The sequence below is a fragment of the Scedosporium apiospermum genome (assembly GCF_000732125.1).
Source record: "Scedosporium apiospermum strain IHEM 14462 chromosome Unknown SEQ_SAPIO_0088, whole genome shotgun sequence".
NCBI lineage: Eukaryota > Fungi > Ascomycota > Sordariomycetes > Microascales > Microascaceae > Scedosporium > Scedosporium apiospermum.
In genome coordinates, this window is record NW_015971789.1 from 1,409,266 (window position 1) to 1,421,767 (window position 12,502).

At 52.0% G+C, this 12,502-nt stretch overlaps 3 protein-coding genes and 1 pseudogene across 3 annotated transcripts; 3 read left to right on the forward strand and 1 right to left on the reverse strand.

Annotated features, from left to right (window-relative positions):
• Positions 1-959: 959 nt before the first annotated feature.
• SAPIO_CDS3381 (3-deoxy-7-phosphoheptulonate synthase) lies at positions 960-4,543 on the forward strand (the record flags this gene model as incomplete). Its single annotated transcript, XM_016786187.1, has 8 exons — positions 960-965; positions 1,037-1,094; positions 1,193-2,095; positions 2,193-2,333; positions 3,109-3,185; positions 3,362-3,645; positions 3,712-3,774; positions 3,859-4,543. The coding sequence occupies 8 exons, from the start codon at positions 960-962 to the stop codon at positions 4,541-4,543; spliced, it is 2,217 nt and encodes a 738-aa protein (XP_016644193.1).
• Positions 4,544-6,245: 1,702 nt separating this feature from the next.
• On the forward strand, positions 6,246-7,031 carry SAPIO_CDS3382 (annotated as a pseudogene; the record flags this gene model as incomplete).
• A 1,016-nt stretch (positions 7,032-8,047) lies between these two features.
• SAPIO_CDS3383 (26S protease regulatory subunit 7-like protein) lies at positions 8,048-9,598 on the reverse strand (the record flags this gene model as incomplete). Its single annotated transcript, XM_016786188.1, has 4 exons — positions 8,048-9,160; positions 9,224-9,338; positions 9,426-9,517; positions 9,596-9,598. 4 exons carry the CDS (start codon positions 9,596-9,598, stop codon positions 8,048-8,050), a joined length of 1,323 nt encoding a protein of 440 aa, XP_016644194.1.
• A 666-nt stretch (positions 9,599-10,264) lies between these two features.
• Positions 10,265-12,103, forward strand: SAPIO_CDS3384 (T-complex protein 1 subunit delta; the record flags this gene model as incomplete). The annotated part of the gene is made up of 4 exons (XM_016786189.1): positions 10,265-10,315; positions 10,378-10,429; positions 10,513-11,168; positions 11,261-12,103. The coding sequence occupies 4 exons, from the start codon at positions 10,265-10,267 to the stop codon at positions 12,101-12,103; spliced, it is 1,602 nt and encodes a 533-aa protein (XP_016644195.1).
• Positions 12,104-12,502: the final 399 nt, after the last annotated feature.

The following is a 12,502-nucleotide window of genomic DNA, read 5'->3' on the forward strand; positions in this document are numbered from 1 at the left end:
CTTATACGAGGGTCTAATCCCCCTCTTCCCTTACATTGTTCTGCATGATCACCACGTGTTATTCCCAATGGGTGTAAACAGATATTCTTCTTTTTTACCAATTAGGTAGCAAATTAGCCTTGTGACAATAGCAAAAACTATCACCGAGTCTCTCTATCTTAGGCAGGCGTTGCCGTGATGAATTGTGTTAAGCCGCAGAAAGTTCTGTATAGTGAGTGGCGGGTAAGTATATTCACTTGGGAATTTGAGAGGCAGGATCAGATGCGGATTCTGGTAACCTTGGATCCTCTCGTCCCGCCCCGTCTATTTAGTCTAGCCGCGGTAATATCGTGAAGTCTGGCAATATGAAGAGCGGTGTGCTCGTAAACTAAATTGTCCGCGTCCAGTCGCCGGGGTAGCGAAGAGTCCGTCCCAGCGCCTACTCTCGACTGAGTCACACTAAGGCGAAGGGGAAAAAAATTTATGTGGACTGACTCGAGAATCGGAGTCAAAAAGGCGTGGTTAGGAGCTTGGATATAAAGGGTCAAACAAAAGTGTGGGTATCCTATTCTTCCAGAAGCCCTTGCCACATCGAGAGCGAGGGGCAATTTCACAGGACACAAAGTACTTCGTCATAATATGTTTGCATGGCAGGTACAAGAAGGGAACCCCGCGATCGGGTGGGTTGGTCGTGGCCAGTAGTAGTTGTGACATGTGTAATCGGTCTGGTGCTTGTCACTCGTTTAGGCGCAAAAAAAGGGAAGAGCTCCGCGATATAAATATATTTTGGGTGTCTATATATTCCTATCCTCTCCATATTTCTTGCGCTCGGTAGGATTCCTATAGCTGAAGACGATTGGCAGTGAATTTCATAATATTATACCCTCCTGCCTTCTCAATTGCGACCCTCCTTACTTCTGTTCTTTCTCTTCGAATCATATTCACACCCCACCCTTTGCGATCCCGGACAGGCGGTAACCATGGCTGTGAGTCAACCCACGACGAAGGCATAACATCCGCAATTTTTGGGAGGAAGCCATTGCTAATACAGAACCAGACCTTCTTCATTGAGAACAAGAATGTCGGCAACCAGGCCGAGAGTGAGGACTGGAGAAGTGAGTTGTACTCCCTTAGGACTCGAGCCAATGCGCGCCGCCCACTCTGCTACAGCTTTTGAAGAGGTTCCTGCTGCTAACGGTGTTTGTCTCTGTAGTTCGTGGATACAATCCTCTTACTCCCCCCAACCTTCTCCAGCACGAAATCCCCCAGACCAAAAAGTCCAAGCAGACAGTCCTCCAGGGCCGCGAGGAATCCGTCGCCATTGTCAATGGCACCGATCCCAAGGAGAGGCTCCTAGTCATCATCGGCCCCTGCTCGATCCACGACCCCGCTGCCGCACTGGAATACTGCGACAGGCTAGTAAAAGAGAAGGAGAAGCACAAGGATGAGCTGCTAATCGTCATGCGCTCGTACCTCGAGAAGCCCCGGACGACGGTAGGCTGGAAGGGTCTGATCAACGACCCGGACATCGACAACAGCTTCAACATCAACAAGGGCCTGCGCCTATCGCGCCAGCTCTTCGTTGACCTCACCGAGAGGGGCATGCCCATTGCCAGCGAGATGCTCGATACCATTTCCCCCCAGTTCCTTGCCGACGTCTTGTCGGTGGGAGCCATTGGCGCGCGTACTACGGAATCCCAGCTCCATCGCGAGCTGGCCAGCGGTCTCAGTTTCCCCGTGGGTTTCAAGAACGGCACGGATGGCTCGCTTCGAGTCGCCATTGATGCCATTGGCGCCGTGAAGCACCCGCATCACTTCCTTTCCGTTACGAAGCCTGGTGTCGTCGCCATCGTGGGCACCGTCGGCAACGAGGATTGCTTCTCCATTCTAAGGGGAGGTACCAGCGGTACCAACTACGATGCCAAGAGCATTGCTGATGCGAAGGCCGGTCTTGAGAAGGCGGGCCTTCGTCAGCGCCTCATGGTTGATTGCAGCCATGGCAACTCTCTCAAGGACCACAGGAATCAGCCCAAGGTTGCGGCAGTGATTGCTGAGCAGATAGAAAAGGGTGAGACTGGCATTATGGGTGTCATGATTGAGAGCAACATCAATGAAGGTTCGTTCCGCCCATCCCTCCCCATGCCCCTCCCCCCGTAGACAGAGAGACGTTGCCATCTAAGCCTAGAAACTGACATATCTCGAATCAACAATAGGCAACCAGAAGGTGCCCCAGGAAGGTAAGGCTGGTCTCAAGTACGGTGTCAGTATCACTGATGCTTGCATCAACTGGGAGGATACTGTGTCTGTGCTTGATGTTCTTGCCAATGCCGTCAAGGCCCGCAGGAAGGTTCTCGGTAAGGAGTAAAGCCAATTTATGGCCATGTGAAAGAGAGGGAGTAATAGTGCATCTTGGTTTGCTTGTAAAATCTAGGGTATCTATTGCTCCTGGATGCAGTTGTCGGGGGCCGGGTCGGGTCAGATAATAACTAGAGTTGAGATACATTGGTTGCATGGAGGTTATGCATGTAATTGTGTAGATGAAAAAGTAGGGTTCTTAGGGAGGGGTAATGAAAAGATCACTAGAGAAGTTAAAAAAAGATTATTTTAGAGATGAAGCAAAAGCAAATATGACTTTTGAAGATGAAGCATTGAAGCAATTGATCTGTTCGATTCTCCTCCCTCACGTCACTAGTCACTGCTCCAGTTCAATTGTCCCTCGGTTGATTTCACTGGGAAGAAGGAGACTGAAATGATACTGTCAAGCCGGTCAAGCTCGAAAAAGAGAGCCTGCCAGCTGGTGGCAACAGAATGCCAGCCCAAATTCCAGCGCCGATTAGCAAAGTAATATCCGAGCCATCTCCAGGCCAATCAAAGTTGCCTGACCAAGCCGAAAAGTTCAGTCCCGCACGTGATTTACGGCCAATGGCGAGGGACCAATGAGCATCGGGTGAATTCGGTGCTTCAGCGTCAAGCACAGCTCCGGACAGGCGTTTTTTTAAACCTCTCGAAGTCGAACCAACCCTGCGATACCCATAACCACTCAGCGAGGCTCCTCCCATCAAGTCAATTGCCCTTTAATTCCCACCCGGGGCCCTTCTTAGGCGGCTGAGAATTGACTCTACTCTCCAGTCATGTTGGCCAGGACTGCCTTGCGCTCTTCGCGCATCCTTCCCGGTGCCAGAAATGGCGCGGCCAACGCTTCCAAGGTATGCATGGCATGATTTCCACCTGCCCGACGACGCTCGCCATTGCCTCTCCCACGAGGTCTCGATCATGACTACCCTCGAAACACATTTCATTGGCGTCAATTGATTCTCGATTCTGCCATTTTCGTCGTCTTTGAAAACCGAGCTAACTTTTTCCCCTTCTCCTTTCGATCCAGCGTGCCGCGTCGACTTCCTCAAACTCCGGTGCCTCTTCCGATGCGTATGCTACTCGACTAAACATTGCGGCTATTGCCTCGACTGCGGTGGCCGCGGGCTCTGTCGCCTGGTACTACCACCTCTATGGAGCTGAGGCTCACGCCAGTACTCCCGCCGAGGAAGGGTTCGTCGTCTCCTGGCTCCCCCAAAATCGTCTCACAATGCCGGAGTTCTTGGGTTTTCCATCCGAGGGCCATTGTCTTGCCGACGTCGGTCTTGGAAACCCTGAAACTTTCGGATTTACGTCTATAGACCTTTCGCGTCTATGAAAAACCTTTCATTGTTGCTAATATTTTGTTTTTCTTCATAGTCTCCATCCTCCCAAGTACCCCTGGGTTCACGAGAAGATGACCAAGACTTTCGACCACCAAGCGTGAGTAGTAACCCAAAGATGGACCACCTCCTCTTTAACTGGGGCGTTACCTGCTTGCGAGTACTGACAAAGGTGCATTTGAAGGCTCCGCCGAGGTTTCCAGGTTTACCGAGAAGTCTGCGCTTCCTGCCACTCCCTTAGCCGTGTTCCCTACCGTGCCCTTGTCGGTACCGTCCTTACCGTCAACGAGGCCAAGGCCCTTGCTGAAGAGAACGAGTACCCCGACGAGCCTGATGAGCAGGGCGAGATCCCTATGCGTCCTGGTAAGCTCTCGGATTACATGATCGACCCGTACAAGAACGAGGAGGCCGCTCGATTCGCCAACAACGGTGCTTTCCCCCCCGATCTCAGCTTGATCGTCAAGGCCCGTCACGGTGGCTGCAACTACATCTTCTCTCTCCTGACCGGTTATCCCGATGAGCCCCCCGCGGGCGTCACCCTCGCTCCTGGCATGAACTTCAACCCTTACTTCCCCGGCACCGGCATTGCCATGGCTCGTGTCCTCTACGACGGCCTCGTCGAGTACGAGGACGGCACCCCCGCCACGACGTCCCAGATGGCCAAGGACGTTGTCGAGTTCCTCAACTGGGCCGCCGAGCCCGAGATGGACGACCGGAAACGCATGGGTATCAAGGTTCTCGCCGCGACGGCCGTGCTCTTCTCCATCAGCGTCTGGGTGAAGCGATACAAGTGGGCCTGGCTCAAGACGAGAAAGATTGCCTACGACCCTCCCAAGGAGACCAAGTCTACCCGTCCTTACAGGTACTAGTTAGAGCATTCAGACCCGCGCCTACCACAGTTAACTTTGTGATACTATAAAAAACTTCCCCTCTTATGGAGCAACAAAAGGATCATCTCGAATTCCTGGTTTCTTTTTTTGTACGTAGCAGGCTTAAGAGGGAGGCTTTTGGGAGATGTTAGAGTGTAAATCAGACAAATCTTTTCCTTTTTTTTTCTCACCATTTTCCGAGTTTCTCTGGTTGTGACAGAGGATGGTATGTTTGTTCGTCTCCCAGTGATGTTCAAGACGCTATGCTTTGTCGATCCTGGACTCGACTTCGGCTCGATTTCTTTCAGCTCGGACTCTGACGACTCTTACGCTTGATTACGTGCGATGTAGCTGAGTAAACCTTATTAAGCCAGAGTAACATTGGGCCAACGTGGTTTGGACTTCGGAGGGGTTTCGTACAAAGATATGTCCTGCACTTGTACGAAGTATATCAGATGTACTAAGACAAGTGCCTCTCCTGCATCTTGTGGTGCTTTAACGGATGGTGAACTGGGGAGCTGCGCACTTCTCGAAAGGAACACTCGTTTCTGGACGAGGGATTTGAATTGAAGCATAGGAACCAAAAGCCCTGAAAGGTGAATGTCAAGGAAGACTGGTAGAGGAGGTCTCGGAGTAGAAGTGGGCTCCTTCCTAAAGGTTGGTTGTGAGAGAAACGTTTACATAACCATAGAAACCCGCAACGTTGCGCTGCTTCCTGGACGAGGAGAAAGACGCGGCGACCAGTCGTTTACAAATATAAATATGAAATACAACTTGAATCGAGTGGCCCCCTCTATTTCGGCGGAATCTGCTTCATCCTTCGTTGGTTAACCAAACCACTTGGCAGTTTTCGACTTCGATCGACGCCGGTTTGGATCCACGTCAGCTCACGCCACGAAGTACTAATAAAAGGAGAGCGTGAGCAACGGTTGGGACGTTATCCTTGGGCACGGAAGGGTTATTCGCTCTATTATTGAATGTCACATCTTCAGGTTGCCATCTCACACGGTTAGGCGAAGGGCGCCTCCCAGAGTTTGAAAAGCGTTGGTTTGGACCTTGGGTACAGTTGCGGGTTGCATAGGTTGGGTGGGTGACCGGGAGAGGTCTGCCCAGAAAGTCTTGGTGCCTTCTGAAGCACCCGCCACTCTTAGTGGATCCTTCACCGTTGTCGCCTCTCCCAAGTTGCCCATTCCCAGCGCGGTAAAGTCTCAAGTCTCTCGCTCCGACTGGCACTGACAAGAAGTGGCACCAGGACCCAGGCACCTGAACTGGACAATCGGACTTGCTAAAACCTGCCCGCCAAACCACGCACCTCCTCTTCGGGCAAACAACCCTCGACGACGATATCCCTCCCTTTTCCAACTCCCGGGTCCCATGTCCTGTTCTGCAATCTCTGACCTTGAGCCATATCCTACCGATTAATCTCGACGCTCTCGACGCTCTCGACATTCTTGACTCTTCCACTCGACACTTTTGTTCTCGACCTTGCACATATTTATGAACGAACGGAAGATTCCTACCAAACAAAACATACTCAGGCACACCCAGCAACAACTCGCTCGATAATCGACGCACCGGTTGACGCCTCGTCTTCTTTGACTCCGCATCACCTCAGGTCCATACCTTCCGCCTTGTCGCTTTGCGGAAATCCATACCACAGACCTCATTTTCAAATAGGAGGAAAGCGTGCACAGTGTTTACCATGCCATCGGTGACCGACGAACGGTCGCCGTTGCCATGCTGCAAGAAGCGGAGGAGGGATGATGGCGACTACGACAACAACAATACCGTTCCGCCACCTTCGCAACGACCCTACGCCATACTAGAATACCCGAAATTGCCCTTCGGCGTCGTACAGAATCCCTCCACGAACTCCTCGATCTACACTGCTCTCCCACCCCACGAGAAATGGCAAGTTGCCACCCGCAAAATAATACCGCTCCCATCCGTTAAGAGAGCCCGCGTTATACCGGGCGATGGCTGCCCCGAAAGAAACCGGCGTGGCACAAGATCGCCGCCAGCTACACCAGGTGCTGTGACCGGTAGAGACGTGAATGGCACATCCACTGCGGCGAGACAGACACCCGCGTCAAGGGTCTCGCTTTCACCATGCCACATTTGCCACAGAAGACCGACAAAGAAGTCAGACCTCGACTCGTTCGCCGATTGCCAAGGGTGCGGGGGCAGAACATGTTTCGTCTGCATACGGGAGTGTAGGGGCTGGGCTGCGGCAGGACGCGACGAAACCTGCATGTCGGAGGACTCTGGCGTGCTCTCGGAGCAGGAGGTACTTTCGAGATCGTTTCACATGGACGACGCGCCTCCACAACGAGAATGCGGCACCAGTGAAGGAGGGGAAGGATCCGGAAACGACGGCTGGGCGGCCAGCGGTCACAGGAGCGTGGTGTGTAGTCGATGCTGCGTCGAGATGGGTTCCGATGGAGACATTGCCTGCCTGGGATGTTTATCACGGATGGAGGGTGTTTGAGTCTACTTTCTCCGCTCCCCTTTCTTCTTCTTTCCTCTTTCCCTCAACTCTTTTCTTTCCTTTGGGGAACACTGTCTATCTTCAATTCATTTTCCTTTTGACTGGGATTTTTCACAACTGGCTTTCTACTGGGTCTCCTTTTGCCTTCTGGAATGGAGCTATGGATGGGATTATGGAGTTGCAAGCCATGGTTTGGGTGTATTGGGCTGAAAAGCATCTGGGCTATGGCGTTCGGTATCATGGTCTCGTATCTCACCTATGCCTTCTTTCAGCGCTGAGCCTTCACGTTTGTTACATGGCACCCAGTCACACAACTACTGCACTCGTTGCTTCTTCCCATCCCCCTTTATACCTACAACCTCATTTCTCTTCCTTTAGCTCCAGCTGGGTTCTTGGGTTTAATGATTGTCCTGGGAGTAAAGGGGAATGATCTAGCGATTGCTTTCAGGGGTATGGGGGCCTTCACTTGCTGCCCCTTTCACAACTCAAGCGGGGAAGTGGTTGTTCTTGCATGAGAGGATAAAGCTTGCTTGGTTTCTGGTTCTTGCTTACAATGCATTATATATTTAGTTAGGCGGAAGGGGGGGGAGGGGTGGGTTGAAACTCCCATAGGGAAAGGAATGTACAGTAGGGAGCTGTAGCAGAATGGTGAAGGAACACAACAGCCACCAAATCGAACAGTCTCTCATGCAAAGTCCATAATTCACAAGAAATACAGCTAAAGTTAACAAGAGATACTCTTTTCCGAAGTAGGACACAAGAAGTTTGTCAGAGAAACAAGTGTTGGATTTGATAAAAGGCCATGAATTTCTATTTCGGCACCATTTCCGTTTAACCTGGTTGTAGACGACTCTGCTCATCCATCCTCTTTCACTCCGAACACAGGAGAGCAGTTTACAAGGTACTCATACAAGTTATGCGCCCCATTCATCCAGAGTGGAACTTCAACTTTTCTTCCTCTTATCTACTTCCACCTCCAAGAGAGACAAAAAGAAAACAACAACCCCCCCCGATGCTTAGTTGTACTGCATGTACGACGCCGTCGAGTTGAACTTGAGATTACCCTTGATGACCTTCTCGACGGCGCTGAGGAAGTCCTTCTCCGTAGCCACCTTTCTCCTGGCACGGATGGCAAACATACCAGCCTCCGTGCACACACTCCTCAACTCGGCGCCGGTCGCGTTGGGGCACAGACGCGAGATGAGCTCCCAGCGGATATCGCGCTCGACGGACATACTCTTGGCGTGGATGCGGAGAATGTTGGCTCGGCCTTCAAGGTCGGGAAGGGAGAATTCAATCTTACGATCGATACGACCGGGCCTCATGAGGGCAGGATCGAGGGTCGAGGGGCGGTTAGTGGCGAACATGACCTTGATGTTTCCTCGGGCGTCGAATCCGTCAAGTTGGGTAATGAGCTCCAACATGGTCCTCTGCACCTCGTTATCGCCTCCAGCACCATCGTCGAATCGGGCACCGCCGACGGCGTCGATTTCGTCGAAGAAGATGATGCAGGCCTTCTTCGTCCTGGCCATCTCGAATAGCTCACGAACCATACGGGCTCCCTCACCGACATACTTCTGGACTAGCTCGCTACCGATGACTCGGATGAAGGTGGCGTCCGTCCTGTTGGCAACAGCTCGGGCACATAGCGTCTTTCCGGTACCGGGAGGGCCGTAGAGGAGAGCGCCCTTGGGTGGGTCGATGCCGAGGCTGACGAAACGCTCAGGGGAGAGTAGAGGCATCTCGACGACCTCACGAAGCTTCTCGACCTGCTCTTTGCATCCACCAACATCTCCGTATGTAACATCGGGCTTCTCCTCGACCGTCATCATAGTCACACTCGAGTCGATCTTGGGCGGCAAGGGAAGCATAATCTGGTACTTGTTCCGGTCGACACCCACGCGCATTCCCTCCTCGATATCGGTAGGGCTCACCCGCTCGCCGAGTTGAACGACAAACTTGGCGATTTGCTTAACGTTGATAACGTATTTGCTCTTCGACTCGTCACCCTTCTCGTCGGCGATAATCTTGGTACACCGCGCTACCTGAAGCGGTTGTTCCTCCGACATTCGCTGGCGATCGGCTGCCACGTCCCAGAGATGGGGCGGCGCGAGACCGGTATCTGATTCCTGCGAGGCGTTAGAAGGTGAGTGAACCAAGAGCGGTCATCTTTGCGGGTCTGCATCTCTTACCTTAACTCCAATCTTCTCATCTACACTAGCTTGCTTCTCCTTTATTTGTTGCTCAAGCTTCTTGATGGCAGCTCCATAGGGAGCCGCACCGTATGTCTTGAGAACCTGAATATCCCTATTCGATATCACATGTCAGATACTTTTCGTATGAAGCTAGAAGACGTTGTCTTCTTTCGGCGGGGGAGGCGGAGCGGATGCGTACTCATCGGTGAGAGGCGTGATCTTCTTCTCTTCTGCCTCCTCGTCATCAAAGTTCTTCTTGTACTTTTCCCAGTTTGCACCTGTTGCCGTACGCTTTGGAGAATGTTAGTAAATTTACGTGGGGATGGAACAGAGTAGCAATGGATCTTGGGGGTTGAGGTTGGAAGATACCATGGTGGCGAGCTGGTGAGCTTCTAGCTATCAGATTGGTGTGGGTTCTAAGGGCGGAAATGAATCGAGGGAGGATACGTCTCGAAACTCGGCAGTGAGAGTACGGTGGTAATGTGTCGCGAGGTGGTGAATGTTTTGGTTTCGAGGACGGTTGAGATATTCGCGACGGGGTGTTGTTTAGGATGAGAAGTTGAGTAGGTTGTCGATGGGTTGGAGCATTGGCGATGTTCGTAATGTCTAGCTGCCTTGACCTGGGCTTTGGAGGCGAGTATCTGCGAGGCTGATATGGCGCTAGTACCTTTCTGGGAGTGGCCATGTGCGAATGTGGCGAACGGACCAATTTTACCGGGTGTCAATCTTAGTAATGACAACTGATGAATTCACTCCATTGTACGCAGTACCTCAGTACTTCATGGAATCTCCCAGATCCATTGTTTGCCCCTCAAACCTCCAGTTTGATAGCGACCTCGCGCAGTCACGTGGAGGGGAACAGGGGGCCCCGCCAAAGAATATTTCTGAGCTCTTCAAGAGGCAACAGTCGTAAACGACTTGGGGTAGTAGAATTAATACTCTTTCACGACCCTATCCCCTGGCTCATCTGCTCCTCCCAGTCGCTTGAGTTTCTCTTCCCTTCGGTTGATCCCACCAGTCACATATACACAATCCACAATGTCGGCAACTGCGCAAGCGAGCGGAGGCGGAGGCGAGGCCACCTTCAGAGTATGGGAAGCTCCCCGCCTTATTGTCTGAGAACTGCACTAACTTTAATTGCCTGCTTGAAGGACAAGGAGAAGCCCGTCGCCGTACGATCTTCCAACATTGTCGCAGCTAGAGGTACTTATATTGTCTACTCCCTCGTACATAACCCGTCCGGATAGTTCCAAAGACTTACACTTTACTCCTCTCCCCTCCTACAGCCGTCGCTGATGCCATCCGAACCTCGCTTGGCCCTCGTGGCATGGACAAGATGATTCGAAGCGGAAAGGGAGAGACCATAATCACGAACGATGGAAATACGATGTTGAAGAGCATGTCGGTCATGCACCCTACGGCCAAGATGCTGGTCAACCTCTCCACAGCCCAGGATGTTGAAGCTGGTGACGGTACGACATCAGTCGTCGTCATCTGCGGAAGCTTGCTCGGTGCTGCGGACAGGCTACTCAACAAGGGTATCCACCCTTCAGTTATTTCGGAGGCCTTCCAAAGAGCGGCCGCCGCCTCGGTCGAGATCCTTCACGAAATGTCCCAGCCGATCCAACTCACCGATACCTCCGCCCTTCTCCAAGCCGCCAACACCTCCCTCTCGTCCAAGATCGTCTCCCAATACTCCAACCTTCTCGGCCCCATGGCGGTGAACTCGGTCGTCAAGACGATAGATCTCAAGACGGCGGATAACGTGGATCTGAAGAACATTCGAATAGTCAAGAAGGTCGGCGGAACCATCGAGGACAGCGAGCTTGTTGATGGCCTAGTATTAGAGCAGCCCGTACTGAAGGGTGCAGGCGGTCCTGTGAGGATGGAGAAGGCGAGGATTGGTCTCATCCAGTTCCAGCTTAGTCCTCCCAAGCCTGATGTATGTCTTTCCAGCCCCCCTTCTTCTTCTTCTTCTTCCCACAATTACACTTTATGTTAGGTCACGGAAGCACTAACAGGGATCTTTATCAGATGGAAAACACAATTGCCGTCAACGACTATAGGCAAATGGACAAGATCGTCAAGGAGGAACGACAATACCTCCTCAACCTAGTCAAGAAGATTAAGAAGGCGAAGTGCAATGTTTTGCTCATCCAGAAGTCGATTCTTCGAGACGCTATCAACGATCTCTCGCTTCACTTCCTGGCCAAGCTCAACATTCTTGCGGTAAAGGACATCGAGAGGGATGAGGTGGAATTCATCTGCAAGTCCACGGGCTGCAAGCCCATCGCCGATATCGACTCCTTCACCGAAGACAAGCTAGGAAGCGCCGACCTCGTCGAGGAGGTCCAATCATCCGGCTCGCGCATGGTCAAGGTTACGGGCACCAAGTCGGCGGGCAAGACAGTGTCCGTGGTGGTGCGGGGCGCTAACTCCCTCATCCTCGACGAGGCCGAGCGCAGTCTCCACGATGCCCTTTGTGTCGTGAGGTGTCTGGTCAAGAAGAAGGCTCTCATTGCCGGAGGCGGTGCGCCGGAAATCGAGATCGCGGCGCAGCTCTCCAAGCAGGCCAGGACGCTCACCGGCGCCGAGGCGATCTGCTGGAAGGCGTTCGCCGAGGCGCTGGAAGTTATCCCGACGACCCTAGCCGAGAACGCCGGTCTTAACAGCATCAAGGTCGTCACGGAGCTACGACACAGGCACGAGATGGGCGAGAAGAACGCGGGCGTGAGTATCAAGTCGGGCGGCGTCAACTCTAATATTGCCAAGGAGAATGTGCTTCAGCCGTTGTTGGTTAGCACGAGCGCTATTGAGCTGGCGGCGGAGACTGTCAAGATGATTTTGCGTATTGATGATATAGCACTCAGTAGGTGAAAAAAGAAAAAGGAGACTTGGGGCCATGAGGGAGCGAATAAGATAGAAAGGGGAAAAGAGGTGTTCAGTTTAACTACGGTAGACAGATATCCACAAAATCATGAAGGTAATTCTGTGATGACAGTTCATATTGTTTTTTTGGAAAAGACTTCGGTGATGTCTTGTCTCTCAAGGAGAGGTTTTGAGCCTCGTCCCTAGAGGAAAACGAAACGAAGCAACCTAAGTCTTGATGAGATGATTGAGAGTTCAAAGGGTATGATTCATTCGAAGACTTTGAGCTTCGCTATGCAACTTTTAAACAACCAGATATTTTTTCTCGTTTTAGGTCCCAAGATTGTAGCCTCCCCTCTTCCTGAAAACGAATCCTCCCATAGGTTGAAACAATGATAGAAAAGCAAT